This window comes from Rhamphochromis sp. 'chilingali', assembly GCF_963969265.1.
Source record: "Rhamphochromis sp. 'chilingali' genome assembly, chromosome: 15".
In the NCBI taxonomy this organism is placed as follows: domain Eukaryota; kingdom Metazoa; phylum Chordata; class Actinopteri; order Cichliformes; family Cichlidae; genus Rhamphochromis; species Rhamphochromis sp. 'chilingali'.
In genome coordinates this window covers 6,039,212-6,060,045 of record NC_137942.1, presented here as the reverse complement: position 1 = coordinate 6,060,045, position 20,834 = coordinate 6,039,212, and the positions used below count along the sequence as shown (strand labels likewise).

The following is a 20,834-nucleotide window of genomic DNA, read 5'->3' as shown; positions in this document are numbered from 1 at the left end:
TATTGGCCATCACATCCATCTGTCTCCTAAAAGGAAAGCCACCGCCCCCCCCAAGCATTAAAAAAAATTGAAGCTCCCACCCACTTTGTTGAGATTTTTTTTCCTTCACTATGCGGGGCATGCGCCATCCCCTCCTCCCTTTAAAATCCACGTACAAACCTAAATCTATTCACAGGGTGTACGTGTGGCTGTGTGTGTGAGCCTTTGTGGTCTTTCAAAGAAAGTTCAGGGACCGCTAAAGGTCACTGCAGGGGTTCAAGGGATCGAGGGCAATTTTCTCTATTATATCAGAATAAAGCAATGGCACTGAAGTAACCTTAGAGCAACGTGCTTGTAGGTTTTGCAGGTTGGTAATCCTCCACAGGCTTAAGCAGAAATAGACAAATTAAAGTAATATTTTATTTGATACAATATTCCTAACAGATATTTTCACCATTCTTTTTTTCCTTCTATAAAAAACGTCTTCAACACAAGAACCAGGATTCGGGTTTGTGCACTGTTTACATGATTTTGAACTATTTGCTTGGATTTTTCATTTTTATTCTATCATAACCACAAAATATAGTTGAAATAATCCATAATTCCTGCCAGAGTTATAATTAAAATGTATAATTTCTTGTGGAATGCAGTTAATCATAGAGGAACATCTGCACTATTCAGTATGACTGATGTGCCAAATGGGAGCATCTACAGACTAAACAAATGATATGAACACGTTTTTATTTATGCTACATAGATGCAAATTATAATAATATACTTTTAAAGACCTTAACATTAAGTTAATGAGTTACTTAAAAAGTCCCTGCAGGCATTGTTTGTTCCCAGCAATATGTCCTGGCAGCATAACAAAAGCACAGGAAGCTTGCTGAAGGGCTGAGAGGTTCCTGTGAACTGATGAGGATTATGCTTGTAATGTTGAATTATTGCGTCAGGGAAAATAACATAGACAAAAATTAATCACTGGGTGTGTAGCTGTTTGACAACTCCATATTTCAGTGACGTAGATAGAATTTTTCACAGAGTGACTGCTGGAGGATTGTGGTGCCCTCTGAAAAAACAAAAAAAGCTTTGGTGAGGACAAAGCATGTCAGGACGCCCACGATCAGCATAGACTAGTCAGATCTGTCTATCATGAGTTATCAACTCCAGGAATTCTTTTACTACTGTTTCAACTGTTTCTTACATCAGCCATGAAATACTGACTATAAAGTTGGTAAAGTTTCAGCCTTTCTATCAAACACTCATCAGCAGAATAATTCTTGCAGGTTATTATGTCAAAGCTGGAATTTTTAAAAAGATGCTTTGATCCGTTTAGAGGAAGTAAAGTCTGTTTTTTTCATTTTGTGTGAAAATGCAAGTACTCTAATTTGTTGCAGAACCCAAAGGCTTAGAAGTTATATGATATTTATATAATATATTTAACCAGCAGATGGAGCCACAGCAATGCAACTCCCTACTTAACATCTACATTGCTTTTGCCACTGTTCCTTCTAAGACACACTAAAAGACACACTTCATGGAAAAAGGCAATTTATTGCAACACAAAACAAAATAACTCAACGTACTGCATACGTGTAAAAAGAACATACTGTTGGAGATGATAAATGAACATATGCGGTACTTTAAGACTTAAAAGAATCCATAAATAGCTGCACAGATTTAAACCTACTGAAAATGTTTGTGTTGTTTGATTAGCCAGGCAGGAATGATAAGCACTTTCAAGGGTGACAGACCCTAATACCGTTCAGTCACACAGAGCATACGTCTCGATGCTATGACACCATAAGGGCAGCCTGTTTAACCACCCACCCTCTTGACTTTATATGGATAATCTGCATCTCTTAAAATGATCATCACATCTGTCTCTGCATCCAAAGAGCTGCTAGTGCTGTCTTGGTTACACTTAAAATGGAATAAAAATGGCCAAAGGTGCACAAATACACAGAGAATACCATGAGAAGAATACCGATTTTCAAATAAGGAGCAAGATGGGAAAATTTAGATGCGACTGGATGCTTTGGAAAATGTCTGACAAGTGTTCCCGGAGGCATTGCATGATTTCAGATGAAGGGATTGACAGATACAAAGAGGGATATGAAGAAAAGATAAGGTGAGGGGAAAGGAAACAACCAAAAGAGAGAGACTCTTTTAGCTTCATGACAACTTCACTCTCATATACAAAAATCCAGATGTGGTGTCATAAGATCCTGTTGTTATCCCATAGAGGTGGCTATAAGATGAGAGCAGGGTTTTGGTAGGGTGTTTGGACATGGTCAACGCAGCAAGGCAGACAGGCTGGGGTTCAATCTCGGCTGTTGTTGGTCTTGAAGCTCCTAGCTGGGAGAGAGCGCAGGGCTGGGTTCAGTGCTGATGTTGACTAAACACTCACTGGACTTGAGGCTTGCCAGAGACTTCGAGCTCGGTAAAGAGGCCAAAGAGCCGCACAGACCCAGCATGGAAGGAGTGTTATCTTTTCCTGCAGGAACATAACACGGAGAACACAATAAAATTCAACTTGTGATCATGCATAGTTTAAGCTGCCCACATGAGGCATTATAAATGGGCGTCAAGCTTGCATTTGTTATGAATATGTATGTCCATGTGTATGGGTGGCTGCTTCTGAAAGGCTTTTATGTAGCTGTGCAGAGAGGAGGGAGCAGGATTATGGTTACTTTGTTAAGTATAAAAGCAGCTAATAAAAATCGACTCTGCCACTGCATAAAATTGCATTTTACTTAACAGTAAATACTGTCTACAAAAACAGAAAGATAATATCATCACTAGAGTAACATTAAAATGCTCTACAACAAACATTATTACCTGCAGAGGTCCAGGCAGCGTCGCCATTCTGCCTCCCATCAGTCTTCTGAGAGTCGGAGTTCAGACTGACTTCAGCGGAAAGCTGCTCCAAGCTGTGGAAGCTCCTCCTAGTTTTCACAGAATATCACCAAGACACAAACATGTCTGGATGAGCATGTATTACAATATGTTTTAAAAAAAAGAGCTGTGCTGTTTATTTAAGCTCACCTGCGGAAGAGTTTGACATCACGTTGGTTGTTTGTGATGGTTGACCACTGGTTGATGAGTGGGATGGAGAGATCTTTAGCCAGGTGGGAGGAGTCACAGGGCATGAGGGCAGAGCTGAATGCAGCAAAGAGTAAAATTATTAAATTCCAAAAACTCTTAGTTTTAGTAGACAAATATATGAGCCTGAACATCAAAGACAGAAGCAGCAAGCAAAAGCATCCATAGTTTGTTATAGTAGTCTTTAAAACAGCTGTCAGTTAAATACAGACCCTGGTGTTGCTGAACATCCAGAATCATCCTCAGATTTTACAACAGACCCTCAAAACTAACAGACATCAACAAGATCAGTGAGAATTGTAGAAAACTGGGGATTGAAAGAAGCAGGTTTTTTTGTCAGGTTGTGTTTCTTTATATTATATCTACAACATTTAAATATATTCAAAGTATTACAGACATAAACCTTTGCAGTCTCTTCATGAGGACAGCGTCAGAAGCCAGTGTAATAGTGTCTTTTATTCTTCTAAGCAGAAGCAAACTTGTTATGTCAACTAAAAGTCAGAATCTAACTGTCCCAAGCTGTGAGGTTACATTAAAACAATAGTTTTAGCTCCCCTTTTAAACTTGGCCCAACATGTAAATACACTGCATAATGGAAATCTTTGTGCGCGAAAGAGCAAACGAACAAATGTAACGCCAAGCTTGTATGTGCTAACTCACAGTTGTGCCTGCAGCTCCAGCACAATGGCTTCCAGCTCCTTCTTCTCCTGTTGGCTCTGCACTGTCAGCTCCTCCACCTTGGCTCTCAGACACTTGTTCTCCGTCTCTACGTTCTTCAGCTGTGACTCCCGCAGGCGCACCAGCTCCTCTAGATAACCCTGAATAACACATATTGAATGAGGCAGGTAATTCTTTGCCGATGCTCATAGCAATGATCAGATATGTAATGTTGTTATGAGTCACCTTCTGAGCATAGACAATCTTAAATCTTTGTTCCATCTTGCGACACTTGTTGCTCCAGCTCTCCTCGTCTGTCACCAGAGGGATGTAGGGATGCTCAGGGACGCTCTCCTCGCTGTTACTGCTGTCAACACTGCGCCGGTCCTCCTCATCACTAAGGTAGTCATAGCTAAACAAGAGAGAGGCTGGAGTATTAATGTGACCCCATTCCTGTGCATGCATGCATGCATGCATTGTTAGAAGTGGCATGATGAGCGCTCACCTCTGAGTGAACTTCAGGTAGGGCGTATAATCAATCACAGCCGAGGATTTCCCATCCAGAGTCTCGCCCTTCAGGCAAAAACTACACGGAAAGAAATAAAAAAGAAAAAGAAATGGAAAGTGCTGTGTACATTATCCATTAATAAACATGCCTACACTACTGGAAAATTTGATGCATTACTAGGTACTATGCTCAGATTCAGATGACAGCTTTAAGCCCACTATAAATACTGGGCTTAAAAAAATTATATAGCAGACCTAAAAAGATGACATACACAAGGTAACATACACAAAGGGGGCCTATATGCTCATTTTCACCTAAGTAGGATTATTCTTGGACTCTGCTACAGTAGTAACCTTTTATTTACTGTCGAAAACAAGCTGTTTTAGCTACTCTCCCTTGAGACAATTTGGCCAATTTAATTGGCTCCCATCCCAGAACAATGTCAATTAGATCACAACATTAAAGGCATGTAGATGAAACACTAAGGCAAAAAAATTGTCTGACAGCAAACATTTAAAACGATTTATTGGTTCAAAACCTGACCTATTTATTTGAAACTTTGGCCATGATTAGTATTAGTATTCACCACTGTATCAGTATATATATTGCTGTGCAAAGGCTTTGAGCAACACTTCATTCATTTACATTTTACTTCCAAGAAGCCAGACTTTTTGGATTTTTTAAAGTGTTCTTGTGCAGAAGTTTTTCAGGCTTTCTGAAGGTCTTTCAAAGAATTTTTGTTGAGAGTTCAAAGACTCTTTGTTAAGTTGTGTTTAGTGTTAAGTGTTTACTTAATTACTTAATACAAAGAAGTGTTGTATCCACACATAACAGACAACTTAGCAAAGAACTGGTTTTAAAATAGTATCTTTAGGCACTTTGTTACTCAGACTGCTGCAAAAACATATCATTTGTTCCAGTTTATTTAGTTGAATATATAAAAAAAATGCCACAGACAACACAGTTTTATTTTTGCACCAACAAGGTGATTCCCAAAGAGCTATTGGCTAAACACTTGGTATATCTCAGCATGGTGGGAGTGCAGCGTGTCCTTCAAAATTATAGAAACTTGACAAATTATCAACAAGTATCTATAAGTCAAGCCCATAAGAAATAGTTAAAAAAACATCCAGCAAAGACTTGACAACGAGCATGAGAGATACATCTTGCGCTCCAGCTGATCCATCTACTGTTCAGTCTCACAAGAAATGGTCTCAGTGGAAGAGTGGCTGTCAAGAAGTCATTCTTATCAGTAAACCATCCTGCATTTCATCCAGTGGCGTTTGGGATCTTGTCAAAACATTATGTACGCAGAAAAGTACCAACAGATTTTGATCCATCATGCAACACCATCTGATTGGCAATAGTTTCATTTTTCAGGACGACAATGATTCCGAACGCAAAACCAATGCTGTAAAAGCATACTTGGATAGAAAACACACAATGGAACACTATCAGCCATGGCCTCAACAGAGCCTGGACCTCAACCTTACTGAAGACATGAGGGGTCATCATCAAAAGGCAGTCAACATCCAAAAAAGAATGTCCTTTAAGAAGCCTGGAGAACTACTCCTGAGGACTACTTAAAGAAATGACAAGAAAGCTTGGCTAAGAGAGTCCAGGCTCTAAATAAAAAAAAAAAAAAGTGGTCACAACAGGCTTGAAAGTCAATGTGACTTTCAAGCCTGTTAGAATTGTACAAACTCGGTTTTTGCCTTATATCCTCTAATTCCATGTGCTTCCACCTATTTCCTGTTTTCCTGGAAAAATATAAAGTGATGAGAGGTACCTTAGGACTTTTGCAGGGCATTATATTTTACAGAAAATAAGGAAAAAGCATAATGAAAGGATAATAGCTCCACTTTATGATAGCTTACCGCATTCCACGTAATACCATATTGATTTTAAAATGCCTGGGCTGGTGTCTGTGCTTCTTTCAAAATATATTGTGTTCTGTGTCACAGTCTCTGCACAGCTCCACCTCACCTGAAGTCAATGGCACTCAGTCCAATCAGCATGCCAGTCAGCACTGTGGCCTCCTCTCTCAATATAATGGCACCATCATCATAGAACCTCCTGCCAAGTAAAGAGGTGATTATCACTTCCGAATTTCTAGTTATCATACTGAGTATTTACATTCATTTTCATAGGAGTAAAACCCTGTATATAGAAGCGATGTTTCGTATTGAGACGCTGAATGTGAAGTGAAGGAAAACAGGACTGGGGATCATTTTAAACCAAAGGTTTAGTTTAAATTAAGAATCCAGTCAAACCTTGTTGTTCTTGTGTCTCTGAGAGCAGTGGACACATATTCAGAGAGACGTTTCTCCATCAGCGCCACTCGAATCCACGCCCGGCCCTGTAGGACGACGCATTAGCGAGTGGGAACAGAGGACCTTTTCTCACACTCATCCGCACACAAACAGACACGCACACACACTAGAGTGCATACAAATCTCCTTGCCTTGGCTCGTGATGTGCTGATGTTCTCTATGTTTTCGATGCTGGCGATGCAGTTGTTCTGCACCTTGCTGCACGCCAGCCGGATGTATTCCCAGAAGCTGCGCTGTCCATCTGAGCTGAACCAGCTGCCAGAACCTGGTTTAATATTAAAACACACCAATCAATCATTTGTGTTCTGACAGCAAGTGAAACTAAAATATGCACCCACAGCAACAATCCAGCTGACCATTTTATGGCTTTTTGACGAGAATGCCTGCTGCATTTTTATTTCAAATATATTTCGACTGTTTCACAATGAAAGTCATATTAACTTTGTCCATCTTTCCTGTATGTTACCTGCAGTGTTACCTTTGAAGCGGTGGCTGAGGATGTGCTCTAAAATGGCAGCAAAGTTGATAAACTCCTCAGATGAGTCATCTATGGGCTCTGCTGTGTACTTTTCGAGGAGAGTCTTTACGGAGAATCTGAAATAGAAGTGCACCGAGAAAGAAAAATTAGACAAATACTGCACACTTTGATGGCAATGTGTGAGGGGTTTGGACTCTTAGTTGGCTGTGCTGCACATGAAATGCAGTTGTGTACTGTAACCAAGCAGACAAATGTACTACTGTATTTGAACAACAGCTGAGAGGATTTTTTTTCTTCTTTTTTTGGGAACTACGCCATCTTATCATACTGAGGTCACCCCAATTGTCTTGTGTACTGCACAATGTACCCCTTCAGTGCTTTGGCAGTGTTATCATGAAAACAATACAATTAACTCCCTGTCTTTACAGCCTTTGTGCGTGCTGTGCTTCCAGGTCCCTTTGGGTCTTGTCTCTCTGAGGGACCGACGAGCATGAAAGAATGATCAAATAATTCCCTCCCCCTTATCTATACATTGTGGTGTGATCTATTTAGGGCAGCTGCTGGAGCTTTAGCTTGGCTTTTGACCTCACATGCTCACCCCACCGGCTGCACCACAGAAGGAACGCTATGCAGCGTGCATGTTAGGAGCGGGCATCCAGGCACAGGCTCGGGCGGGCTGCCTCGGCTTCGATGGGCAACACTAGCATCACAGAGGGCAAGACTGCCCTGGCAGTGGGAAACACCTCCATAGCCAGGGGAAAGACTACAGTCTCCTTAGGCAACTCCTCCATCTTCAGGGGAGTGACCACCACCTCCATGGGAGATTCCACCATCCAAAGGCAAAAGACGACTGTGGCTCTGGGACGGGCCAGCTTCAGCCGGGGAACCACTACCACCTCCTTCCGTAAAGCCTTGACGTCCAAGCGGAGGAACACCTAAATGGAAAGGACCCCCGAAGCCAGGGCTAAGACACCCAAAGCAGCCAAGCAGTCCAAAAAAGACTCTAACAATGAGTGGAAAACTACATTTTCGTCAAGCAAAACCTCCTTCACCAAAGGGAGGGTTTCTATCCTGAGGAATAAGTACACCATCTCCTGGGGTAAATACTCGATCTCCTGGAGCAGAACCACCACAATTTTGGGCAAAACCAGCATAGCAGTGGGCAATACCTCTGTTTCACGAGGAGAGACTACAAGCTCTCTCACCACCCTGACCTGCACCCATGGAACCAAGTCTGTGTCTGTGTTCAAAACCACTCTCGTCAGGGGCAAAGAAACGCATAGCAACATCTACTGGGATTTTCACACTTGAATCCTGCACATACTTAAAAACCCATGGATATATCTATATGGTCTGTTTTAGAAGGTCAGTAGTGATTCAAAATCAATAAAAAGAGCTGCTATGTCTATGATGTGTATAAAAAAATGATAATGACCTGCAGATCTAATAGGTTCGCAATCAAAAGCGAGCCGTCCCATTCCCAAAGTAGTGCTGAGCATGTTATGCAAATGTGACATTGATGAAATGACGATTTATGGTGTGTTGACTTGGCAGGGAGGGGATGTGTGTGATGTATGTGGAGACAGAAGAGTATGTGTGTGCTCTTCATCAGCACTTTTCTCCTGCATGTTGTGCATCAACACGTCCGCATCGTTGGTTTGAATGTGGTATTTTTTTCTGCTGATAAGACTGACTGATACTTCACATTTCCATAACTAAGCTCCCACACTGCAAATCCAGTTTTCACCCCCAAGACTGTAAAGGTTGATCGATGTAACAGTGCTTATAAAAGTAACATGTCTAAACACTGATGAGCTTGACTGTTTTGTATGTAGACATTTCAAGATCTGTAACACATTAAAGGGGAGGAAAATAAAAACTTTGCACGAGTTCAAAAAGTTCAGCAAGATTTCAAATGGATAATAAACACCAACTGAAGGAACCACACCCATATTCCAAACGGAGGGACGGCACAAATCCAGAAGAGGTGCAATCAAAGCTTCACATACATATGGAGAACATGAGCACATTCAGCGTCCCTTTCCTTTAAAACAACACGGTACAACTCATTTCACATATGGTGCATACAGTTGTACACAAAGGGAACATCTTACAATCACAGGCTATAGGGAACAATGGCTCAGAAGAAAGTGATGTCACCACAGACTGTCCTCTTTGCAACAATGTCTCCTTCAACCGTCCGGTGTCGTCGTGGCGCTGGGACAATCGCTTTACTGTCCCAGTCCCCCCAGATAGGCTGTGGCCACCTACGGCTGCCTCTGTCCATTCACAGGGACACATGGGTGGTATGTGGCCTTCCAAAGCCCACGTTGAAGAGCTCAACGAAGGCATTATGCGACACGGGGGTCGCACTATCCACGCTTAGCATTCTGGTCCACTCTGGATTGTAGCTGATGTTACTATTACTCCCGAGGGCTTGCAGAGCATAGAGTGCTGCATGAGTGTGCGATGCTTTGCGTCTAGTGAGTCCCGAACCCTGCCGTCGAATCTGGGTCAGGAAGACAAGCTTCTCCTCAATGGGCAACACCAGCTTCACGGAGGGGAAGACAGCCTTAACCCTGGGCAACACCACAATAAAGAGGGGGAAGACCAAGCTTGCCATGGGGAATTCTTCCATCACCCGGGGCAGGAGCACAACATCTCTGGGCTCCTCCACTATCACCAGTGGGAAAACCAAGATCTCGCTGGGCAGTGCGTCCTTCAGCAGAGGTACCACCAGCACCTCTTTCCGGAAAGCCATCTTCCCCAAACGCAAGACGCTCTAGATGAGAGAAGACGGCATCACGGGGTGGGGGGACTGACTCAAAATAAGAATCATCAGAGAGGACGTATGGATAACACGACGGAATCAGCACTGAGAGCAAAAACTGGATTAAATTTACTTTTCGAGCCTTGACTTTGTCAGGTCACTTTGGATTTATCAAAGAAACAGGTTAGTGGCATCTGAATTTTGTCTGATAAAATGTTTGAAAAACCATGTAGATCAGCAGATTAATGGATAATAGATCCAGAAATCCAGAATGTTAGGCTGAATCTCTTCAAGTGTGTTCTCTATTTCAGCTGGGCAGCTAAAACTGCTTTTGCTGAATAAAAAAAATCCACTTGGTGGGTATTGCGAAATAAGCACAAATATTGTGTGTTGGGACCGGGGGCGACAGCTACGATTTAGCTTCACAAAATAATCGGCTACATACTACCTGATGTTGTCTAAAGGGATCCCATCAGGAAGAAAAGTTAGAAAATTTGAAATGTACTAATCTGTCAAAAATATGAGATAATGAGTGAACAGTAAATCGTATTCACCCAAATTCACAGTACAATTCCTCTTTGTGATGCTTCCAAGTCAGAAAAATGCATTACATCAAATCTTTTCTCACTGTGCAGAGCCTAGATGCCATGGAAACCCAAGCAGTGGGTCTGGACGCTCAGTATACGAACCAACATGTAACAGCTTCTTGTTAGCAAAAGTTACAGCATTTAAAATCATAAAAACAAAATATCAACAGCTGTAAAAAACCTGTCTGACCTAATAATGTGAGAGCAACGTTATCTTAACAGGAATATTATAACAGATGATTGTAAATTAACTGAAGTCCTTTGATCTGAAGGGGAATCTCTGGCGTGCCTCAAATGCAAATGGATGGAGTGGAATAGCAACATGTTCTTGGTACGATTTGACACTGAAAAACAACTGCAGGGCCTTCTGACAAGCTTCTTTTGTGCAACCTCTCACTCAGCCTGGATCAATGCCAAGCACACTCTCAACTCTTGTTAAATGCCCTCTTGTTCTCCTTTCTCACCCCTCTACTGTACTTACAAACTTGCGTTTGATCCGCAGCACGACACGGGATAACCAAAACTGCATTCATCAGCAAAGATGTCTAACCTAAAAACACAAAGCTTCACGTTAACTTTCTCGACTTTCATTTTTATTTATTTTCCCTCACATGCATTTCCCTGACTACTTTCTCTGTCTTCTTATTTCTGTCTCTGTCTTCTAGCCTTGGCATAACCAGCAGGATCAGATGACACAGGTGAACTCCTCACTGGCCGAAGCATTGCACAACGCCAGCCAGTGCTGTGTTTATCATCGTGGACTGTCGGGGGAGGCGTCCTGCACTGGACTGACATGAAAAAGAAAAGGCTTTGTGCTCTGAAGAATATTTCAAATCACAATTTGGGCCAAATCCTCAATGACGAAAAAAAAAAAGAAAAAAAAGAAAAAGTAAAACAAAAACCACACACACAAAAAAAACAACTACAGCAGGGTGTGTCTCTCTCTCACCGAACCCCTCTGTGACCAAGTGTCCAGGAAGTGTTTCATGGTCAGAGGAGGTGTAGAGGGATCACGGCGTACGACGGACAGTGAGGGTGTTGAGAAGCACAGATAGTGTGAATCAGATATTAGAGTATGACAGAGGGGTAAAAATGAGGAATAACAGGAGAAGTTAACAGTGAGAGTGTAGACAGATCAGCTGATGAGTGGTGTCCAAGTGTTCAGCCAAACTTCTAGACATTTCTGCTGTAATTTCAAATACTTGACGGTGTTGGTAAAAAAAAAGAAAAATTAAAAAAAGAAAAGAAAAAAGCGTAGGATCAGAAATCAGGAAAAATGCAAAAGAAGGCTGCACGGAAGCTGAACGATTAAAATTAGTGTTACTCCATCTGCACACGTAGATTCAAATATTCGTTGACTCTCTTGCCGATGCACGTCTAACAGGCGTGCTTTACTACAGTTCAGAACATTTTATTCTCTTCTCTTGAGCCACGCCCCAGAAGGCCTCAGAGCTCAGCCAACATGCAGCACATCGCCCTCCCTTCTTGCCTCTCTCCCAGCTCTCTTTGTTTACAGGAAGCGGCTGCATGGATACCTCTTCACATCAGACTTGTCTCACTCATCTTATCTATTTTTTTCTCAGGTTCACCATGCCTACAGTAGCACCGTTTCTCCTGTCACGGACCGCAGCAAGAGAGCTCTTAGCCAGACTAAAAAAAGCAGCAAAACATTCAATTTTAAACATTAACGGATGGAAAGCGCCCTTAAAAACAAACCAACACAAGCCGGTTGGTTTCCTTCTTCTGATCCCCAAACATTTTGTCAAACTGAGCTCAGATAAACAACACTAATCCGAGAGTTGCACGAATGTCCTCCACTCGCTGCAAAAAGCCACATTTAGATGAACCCTGTTGCTATTGACAACAGTCCAGCTCAGTACGATACTGATACCACTGTGGATGTCATAAATATCAAGTCTCTACGTGGCCCTAAAAAGATTTTTTGGGTTTTCAGATACTTTTTGGGATGTCTGGCAATTCAAAAGTCCCCCTAACCTAAAAATAAGGAGCATTCTTCTTACTTACTATTTAGAATAGCCATCTCTTATTATTTTTCTCTGTTGTTATTCTTTTTTTGTCCATTCTTTTCTCTGTAGATACAGCACGTCTCATTAAAATAGGATTGGTCTGTTAGGTCTGACACTGAAACACTGAGCAAAGATCAGTCAGATTTCTGTGGCTGGTACTCGTGACCCACATCATGCCAGATCAAGTGTACACACTTTTAACCGGGACTTTGATGCCAACACATTAAAGGAATTGTTGGGAGTAGAAATGTTAATCTCTGTGTGTGCTGACTGTATGTTAAACATGTATGATGTTGCAGTAAGAAAAAAAAAGAGGGCAGACTTTATATATGCAGTAAATGCGCACACACACACACACTTAGGGTAAATAATAGCTTGGCCTGGTGAACTAATTAAGCACTAATGTCACAAACTCAGCTGTGGGAATGGCTGCATCTCAACAACCGCGACAGAGCCTGGATCCTGAATCGTGCAACACGATGCCCTGCCTGCACTAATGCACAGCCAGAGGGACGGTGCTGATTCAGGCTCTCTCCTCATTATCCGATCAGCGAGCAGCCTGTGAATCAGCTCTGACCTGAACAACATGAAAAAGGTCCAAAACACCATGAGCAGGGAGATCGGGCAGCAACTTGGACATGCCAAGAAGAAACTGCCCTCGAAGTGAACCTAATCAATGTCATGTTGTTCATTAGAAAATGGAAAAAAGTTGTTGTAGTAAGCATTACTGATGGAAAGCTGTTTGAGATTTATTTCTGTCTTGTCCAGTTTCTTTGTCTTTAAAACGCTTAAATGATTAAATCTGTCTTAGCACGGTCAGGAGAAACTGAAAACAAAGGTGTTTTTGTGTCCCTGCTAATCCTTGTCTGTGTCCACTGTGAGAACTTTTCTTTCTTTGCATGCATGCTCTCTGTGATGTTGTGTGTTTTTGCCTCACTGTACATGCCACTAAAACGCAGGCAGGACCTTCGATATAAAGGTACTGGAATAAAAATGCTTGACTGTGAGTCCATGTTGGAGTCCTTTTCTGTTTTAATTGGTGGTTTCTAGCACTACGGTGCAATAAATTACAAGAAATACAGCAGAGCTCAGACGCATGATGCCACTTTTATGAACACTTTTTATGATTATAGTCAATTTGCAATTCAAGATGAGGAGTAGTAAATTTTATGAGAGCAAAACAACATGATCAAAGCAGCATTTTCCTGCCAGTCTCTGTGGGTATCACATAATTAACTAGTACTCCAAAAGTAGGATAAGGTCACTATAACCTAGTTATGTCAGAGAAAGGAAAATAATCAGCAACATATTTTTACAAAATGGGTAGTTCAAGTTATTTTAAGGCAAAAAAACATCTGAGATGTGGATATTTGTGGCATTTTTCTAGACTTGTACAGTATTAGGTTGTCCATCTTTGGGATGCGATGATTATTTGTGCAAAAGACGTTTGAGAAAATAGCACCTAGGCCTCTGAGAACTTGTGATAACATGGTCCAAAAGTTAATTAGCCTTCAGTGAAATGAGCAGAGTTACTTTTACATCAGGGGTGCCTAATTTGAAAGGTTACAAAATTAATGCAAGGAGGTCATGAAGTGCTGAGAAAAGAGAAAAGAGAAAAAAGATTTCTGGGCTATTTTTAATAGTCTTGCTACATTTATTGTTTCTATATGAATATAAACATTGGTCTCACGTGGAAGCATGCAAATTAGAGCCTCTGGTCAAAAAGGATGGAAGCTGTTAAAGCTCTAAATATCACACGTGATGTAATAATGTGCAGACTGGAACCAGGAGGGTGTTACATTATTGTATAAAACTGCACTTACTGTGCAGCTGAAGAGCTCTCGTTGTGTGAGCTGTCAGCTCACACATTTACAGTGCTAACCTCACTGCAGAAGACAGTGATTTATTAGAGCCAATCAGTCAGAGGCCATCTCTAGGCTGGATGGAGAAGGATGGAGGGCCCCTGATGTGGGGAGGAGTCCTTGCACTGCCCCAAATGCCCTTGTCCAATTCAGGCACTGAAGCTCACCATGATGGAGGAGGAGACCTGCTGCTGACTGGCTTATCTTCCCTTCATCCCTATTCTGCAATTGATTTTGCAACACTCATCACTTGAATCACTTGAAGGTGCATTTCCTGCTATAGAAACAAACACGCAGGGGACTGTACTTTTAAACGACAGACAGAATTAATAGATTAACATCATAGCAAAGAAAGAAAGAAAAAAGAAGCCCTGCAAGCCGTAAACGAGCATTTAAAAACAAACCCTGGATAATTGAGTGGTTTCTGTAGTCTACTGTGTACTGTTTCTATTAAACTGGGTGTGATGACAGAAGGTACGTGAAGGTGAACACGCACCTGCCCCCTCCTTAACCCTCGCCTTTCTAGAAATGTGGCCCTTTTTTCTGTAATATTTTCCATTTATGTTGCTGTCATTGTTTCACTTTGGGAATGAACGCAGGGGTGGAATTCTTGGATGAAAAAAAAAACCTTCATGATGAGCATACTGGTGAAACTATAACCCGAACAGCTTGCAAGGACAGGCTCCTACTGATAAATACGGCACGTCGGTGGTGTCGTGATGTATACCTGCAGACCGTGATGAGGTTTTTTCGCTCCACGCAGACGCTCCGAGCAGACGCCTTTTTCGATGTCAGACCCATAGCCATTGCTGTCTGTATACAGCCCGACTCCATCCAGCGGCGGCCCCGGGGCCTCTTCGGGATTCGTGCCCAGGCCAGGACCTCTCCCTCCGCGGGCCCTGAGTCCTACAAACACCGGCCGTCCTCTGCGGGGAGTCACGGATGCTGCTACAGTCGCTGCTGGAAGAGGAGGAGGACGGGATCTAAGAGACTAGAACCAAGTTACACGTATTTATCAGTGCACATTCCGGTTAAAACTTTCAAAATAAAACCATCTTCCCGTTTTCATCACAGATTCATGAATTATACTGGAATTTCCAGTCTTCCGGTGTCAGGCAAAAAAAGTGATTGCTGATGTTTTTATGTGTTTGTATGTGTTATATCTTGCCTTACATTGGCAGATAGGCTGGGGTCAACAGAATTTTCAAAGGGCTAAATATAAAATAAAGAAATGACCTTTTTTGCAAGTATCTCGACTCTGCATTATTGTAGCTACTCTGCGTCCTGCATTATAATCAATCCAGTCCTTTTTTGCTGCTTAAAATATCGTTATAGAACTGTTCTTTTACATTTGTTGTAATCCCCAAAGCCCTCTTTGACCAAACATGTTTTGAAAAAGATATTTTTAATATCAGTTAGACTTTTTACCTGGAAAAATAAAGGAAGTCACTGTCTAAGAGTAACTTAGCCAATTACTTCCTGCAGCTCCTACCTTGTGCCTGGTCAGAAACTTTTGCAATTTATTTGATAGATTATAGACCAACAAGTCATTTAAAACAGTTTAAATAATTATAACTTTTTGACAAGTATCTAAATCCCCCTTTGGCAGACGAACGTGTTCTGGCACAGCTCTAAAAACATAACAGCACTTCATAGAGTTCTAAAGATTTCCAAGACATAACTTAAATTCTCATGAATTATTTTTAAATATGAAATAGGTAAATATCATTGAGCAATCTTTGATTGACTGGCTCGCAAAAAATGCAGCCACTTTCTCACTGAAGTATCATTGTTGTCTTTTTAAATCTAACTTTACAATGCCTGAGTAAATGGACAGGTGTGATTCTCCTTTTGGCCAGTACAGGGACTAACTTAAGATGACTCCTAGACACTAGAGGGTGCTGTGGCGAGAGCAGATATTTACAAAACAGATTCAAGATGGCGGAATCGGAGAAGCCTCGGGAGGGATCTTGCACTTTTCTGTTTAAAAAATCTAATAGGAAATTCTCTGGGCGAAAGAGAAAAGCAAGCGATAGCGAGAAAGGTTTGTTATTTAACTCACTTTCTGATCATTTAAAGCCCAGTGAACTTCCGGTGCCGACAGCGCTCGAGCTTTTTAATGATCGACTACTTGTTTCTGTTCTCGTAGTCCTTTACAGATAACCACTGTGTTATTAACACGGGAAGAGGCAAAACTACTGTATCTGATTCCAAAAATCGGAGAAACGATGTAAAGTACCGCAGATGACACATATTTTGTTCCTGTTATAAACAAATTTCACATTCGTGCCTCGTTTACGTTTCCTCGGAATTTGGAACACTGGATGCGCCTGCTGTTTTTTGTCCTCCCAGTTAACTCCGAGATTATTCTAAGATTTTGCAAGTCTGCTGTCAGTTATTGGGCAAGTTACTAGATTTTTTCACCAAATGTATCTCACTCATGTCCTTTTCAGATGAAAACAGTGATGAGGACCAGACCCTCGTTGTGAGAAAAGAAAAGAAAGAAACTCGCGTCAACCCAATGATTCAGAGGGTAATTAGGGGATTATTTATTTATTTTTTATTATTTATATTTTTTTGACACGTGTTTGTCGAGAATTGTTTTTTTTCTGTTTTAATCACTGTGTACCTCAACGTGCACTGGAAACGGCAAGTATGTATCCAGAATCAGCTGGTACAAAGTTAGATTTGCAAAAGTCTAAATCTGCATTTAGATTTACAAGAGTACTAAAGTATTTAAAAGTGTGTTATGTTAATGCATATATAGCTTTTTCTTTTTACATTTAGAATTTGGGCAAACCTGATATTTTGAAAAAGTTGATAAATCTAATCATGCAAACACACATTTGCAGACAAGACTGCTATGACAGTAGCCTCAAATGAGACAGAGGTGACTGTTTTTGTTTTGGGATTTTTGTCCAGACAAAGAAAGTGGAGAGAGATGCTGTATCATCCAGTGAAAGTGAAGATGAGAAAGAAGACAAGAAGATGACTGTTTCCTACAAGTCCACACGATCAGCGGTGAGTTGACTTTTTCTATCATACTGACTTTTTAAAGGCTGTCCTTTAAAAGTAAAGGGGATATGAATGAGCAAGGTATCCAACCTTTTTGTTGTTTCATCTGTATGCATGCTGATTTGGCCTCTTCTGATTTGCCTTGTGTGTGTGTGTTCCCTCTCCTGTATACTGCTTAAGAGCCACAGTCTTGCAAACTTATTGATGTGCTCACATATAAGTATTTAATGTAAATCTTTTTCCCAATCCTATCCAAAAACAAGAAACCAGAGGGACCGGAGGACATGGGTGCAACTGCTACATATCAGCTGGACACAGAGAAAGACAAAGATGCCCAGGCCATTTTTGAAAGGAGTCAGAAAATCCAAGAGGTAGTAGATGCTATTTTTAATGTTAAAGCCTTGTAGAAAAGGCTACAACTCCTATCATATAATGACTTAGTTGGAAAACTGTTCTGTTCATATTCACAAATTGTGACTTGAGTGCTAAAATTAAAAAAAAAAAAGTCCAGTAGTTTCAACTAAATATTGAACTAATGTTCTTTTTTTCCTCTTGTAATAGGAACTGACAGGTAAAGATGATGATAAAATCTACCGTGGCATCAACAACTACCAAAAATTCATCAAGCCTAAAGACACAACTATGGGCAATGCCTCCTCTGGCATGGTCAGGTGAGCATTAAGGCGAGGCTTATCCATTCCATCACAGTCACATTGTGTCATTAAAAAAATAAAAGTAAACAGAACACCAAATGCACTTCTCTTGTGGATGTGTGTATCATTAAAAGTGCTAATAAACCACAAAGACAAAGGAAATCTTGAGCTTTTTAAGGGGCTTGAAATAGACATTAAATAATGCTCCATCTGCTCAAGACTTTCCTATGATGGTGCATGGTTGATGATCTATCACTGATGCAGTTTTGGGTTTTTTTTAGTTCTGAAATGTAATTAGTTAATACTGATATGTATAATTCAGTTCAATCATTTTAACAGAAAAGGACCAATCAGAGCCCCTGAACATCTGCGAGCCACAGTCAGATGGGACTACCAGCCAGATATCTGCAAAGACTACAAGGAGACTGGTTTCTGTGGTTTTGGAGGTGGGTATGATATTTTAAAATACATGTCTTTTGTATAATTAATCAAACACTTTTCATTTTAATGTCTTTTTAATGACTTCCCTCCATCTATTGAGGAAGAAAAACAACTCAGATTAAATGTTACGTGTTAAATGGGACAAATGTAAGTAAAACCTCCCACTAGTTAGAACAACATACACTCATTGGCCACTTCAATAGGTGTATCTGTTCAACTGCTTGTCGGTTCAAAAATCTATTCAGCCACATAGAAGCAGGCAAGAAATTTGGTTTATGTGACTCAAATGTGGCAAATGTGGCATTGTTGTCGGTGCCAGACAAGCTGATCTTGAGTATTTCAGAAAATGTAGATGCACTGGAATTTTCCCACAGAGCCACCTTTAGGGTTTACAGAGACTGGTTTACAATATTAGGTGAGCTGCAGTTCTCCAGGTGAACTTCCCTTTTTGATGGCAGAAATCAGAGATTGGTCTGACTGCTTGAGCTGATAGGAAGGCAACAGTAATTTAAATGACCACACATTACGCAGAAGGGCATCTCTGAATGGACAACTGTTAAACCTTGATGCAGATGGAGGTTCAGCAACAGAAGACCACACTGGGTTGAACTGGTGACAGCTAAGAACAGAAAACTCAAGCTACAGTTCACACAGGCTCACTCTAACCTGGACGATAGAAGAATCTTGTCTTGTATTAACAGTTCATGCTGCTGCTGCTGGTGTAATATTGTTGGGAAACATTTTCTTGGCACACTTTGGGTCCCTTAGTACAAGTTGAGTTTGGTTTAAATGCCACAGCATATATGAGTATTGTTGCTGACCATGTCATACTCTTAATGACCACAGCGCATCTTTAGACTTTGCTCCCAGCACAATAACGAAACGTCACAAAGCTCAAACAGGTTTCTTATACATGACATTAAACTCACTGCTTTCAAATGGTCTGCGTTTATAAGAGAAAACACTTTTAACATGTGATGTAATGGGAGAACTTAAGAATTTGGATTTTTCAGGAAGTCAAACCATGCAGTATTTTGTTTAAAAGAAGTCACTATGACAAAAAGGGAAATTCACAAAAACGACAGAAAATCAGGGAAAAGTTAATGGCAATAATATCAAATTCCCTTACAACTTTGTTTTTATTCCGGTATTGTTTTTGTTTTGTGGGAAATTAAACTATTACGTGTATAAATGCATCAGGTGGCACAAGTGTGACTGCAACTGTGCCAAAGCCTTTACAAGAAAAATTTTGGCAGACACTTTTTTGGGTGGTTTTCATAAAACCTTATATTTTTTCTTAAGACCTTTTTTCATTGCGATTGAGTTGTGTTTTTTATTCTATTTATCTATAGATTAGAGCAATTTGTAGTGTGTGTGAGACATTTAAGAAAATACTGGTCGTTCAATAAAGCTTCCTCATGATCATCTCTCCTATCAGACAGCTGCAAGTTTCTTCACGACAGATCAGACTACAAACATGGCTGGCAGATTGAGAGGGAACTGGAAGAGGGACGATATGGAGCCAATGGTGAGTTGAGAAGGAACTGCATTTTTGTTCCTACTGTAAACGATCTTTTCCTGAACGCTGTCTTATTTTTATTTAGATGAAGAGAACTATGAAGTAAGCAGTGATGAGGAAGACTTGCCCTTCAAGTGCTTCATCTGCCGGGAATCCTATAAGAATCCCGTAGTCACAAAGTAAGACTTTAATGTCATTTTTTTCCTTGCCAAGCTGTTCCCTGTTTTTGGAAACATATTAACAAGTCTAATGTCTCTCAGGTGCAGGCACTTCTTTTGTGAGGTTTGTGCACTTCAGCATTACCGCAAGTCCAAGCGCTGTTATGTGTGCGATACTCAAACCCACGGAGTGTTCAATCCTGCTAAAGGTAGGCAAGATCTCTATAAAACAGACGACTTCTTTAAAAGTCTTGATTGTCCTTTCTGCATCCTTGGGTCCGCTCAGTTACGAGTGAAATAAATTTTGGCTTTAGACTTTGAGTGAAGGAGTCCATGCAGATGTGTGTTTGCCTACTTTTTGTCACTGCACACTCGGGTGTGGAGAATTTACATAAAAATGTGTCAACTATGCATGCGACGGGCTTCAAAGTATAACAGCAATGATTACTCGGCCACCAGGTTTCCAGCTGTCTTTGACCGCAATAAGTATAATCAAGGTTGTAAGATAGTATTGTAATCAGTGCAACTTAATAATACCCATTAATCATGTTTTATTTTACCTTTTTCCCCTCTCAGAGTTGATGGCTAAGCTGGAGAAGCACAATGCCATGACAGACCAACCACCATCCGATGAAGACAATTAGCAAAATCCAAACATTTCCAGCCTCCCCTTACGTGTTTGTCTGTGTAAAATTGAAATAAAACATTTTTTAAACAAGGTTTACAGCCTCACTGTGTGGTG

The 20,834-nt window shown here is 40.9% G+C and overlaps 2 protein-coding genes across 3 annotated transcripts; one reads left to right on the top strand and one right to left on the bottom strand.

The window, feature by feature from the left end:
* Positions 1-1,520: 1,520 nt before the first annotated feature.
* Positions 1,521-15,299, bottom strand: rundc3aa (RUN domain containing 3Aa). 2 transcript variants are annotated; one of them, XM_080906132.1, is made up of 11 exons: positions 15,034-15,299; positions 7,049-7,176; positions 6,714-6,847; positions 6,523-6,608; positions 6,236-6,325; positions 4,247-4,327; positions 3,988-4,153; positions 3,745-3,902; positions 3,028-3,141; positions 2,821-2,927; positions 1,521-2,476 (listed from the first exon to the last, which is right to left on the bottom strand). In XM_080906132.1, exons 1-11 carry the CDS (start codon positions 15,138-15,140, stop codon positions 2,334-2,336), a joined length of 1,314 nt encoding a protein of 437 aa, XP_080762258.1. In that variant the 5' UTR covers positions 15,141-15,299; the 3' UTR covers positions 1,521-2,333. The 2 variants fall into 2 exon arrangements, with proteins under 2 accessions (XP_080762258.1, XP_080762259.1); XM_080906133.1 differs by having other exon boundaries at positions 7,061-7,176.
* Positions 15,300-16,218: 919 nt separating this feature from the next.
* On the top strand, positions 16,219-20,812 carry rnf113a (ring finger protein 113A). Its single transcript, XM_080905939.1, has 10 exons — positions 16,219-16,350; positions 16,760-16,839; positions 17,229-17,327; positions 17,585-17,692; positions 17,883-17,992; positions 18,314-18,420; positions 19,854-19,943; positions 20,020-20,113; positions 20,195-20,301; positions 20,669-20,812. Exons 1-10 carry the CDS (start codon positions 16,245-16,247, stop codon positions 20,734-20,736), a joined length of 969 nt encoding a protein of 322 aa, XP_080762065.1. The 5' UTR covers positions 16,219-16,244; the 3' UTR covers positions 20,737-20,812.
* The last annotated feature ends 22 nt before the right edge of the window (positions 20,813-20,834 follow it).

Excerpts from the sequence above, each read along its gene's own strand:
- rundc3aa (XM_080906132.1), bottom strand. The coding sequence starts at position 15,140 with ATGGAGTCGGGCTGTATACAGACAGCAATGGCTATGGGTCTGACATCG. Across the intron at positions 6,609-6,713 it reads TCAGCACATCACGAGCCAAG|GGCCGGGCGTGGATTCGAGT; the intron begins GCAAGGAGATTT and ends GTCGTCCTACAG. Across the intron at positions 3,142-3,744 it reads CTGGAGCTGCAGGCACAACT|CTCTGCCCTCATGCCCTGTG; the intron begins GTGAGTTAGCAC and ends TGCTGCATTCAG.
- rnf113a (XM_080905939.1), top strand. The coding sequence starts at position 16,245 with ATGGCGGAATCGGAGAAGCCTCGGGAGGGATCTTGCACTTTTCTGTTT. Across the intron at positions 16,840-17,228 it reads TCAACCCAATGATTCAGAGG|ACAAAGAAAGTGGAGAGAGA; the intron begins GTAATTAGGGGA and ends ATTTTTGTCCAG. Across the intron at positions 17,993-18,313 it reads GCCTCCTCTGGCATGGTCAG|AAAAGGACCAATCAGAGCCC; the intron begins GTGAGCATTAAG and ends TCATTTTAACAG.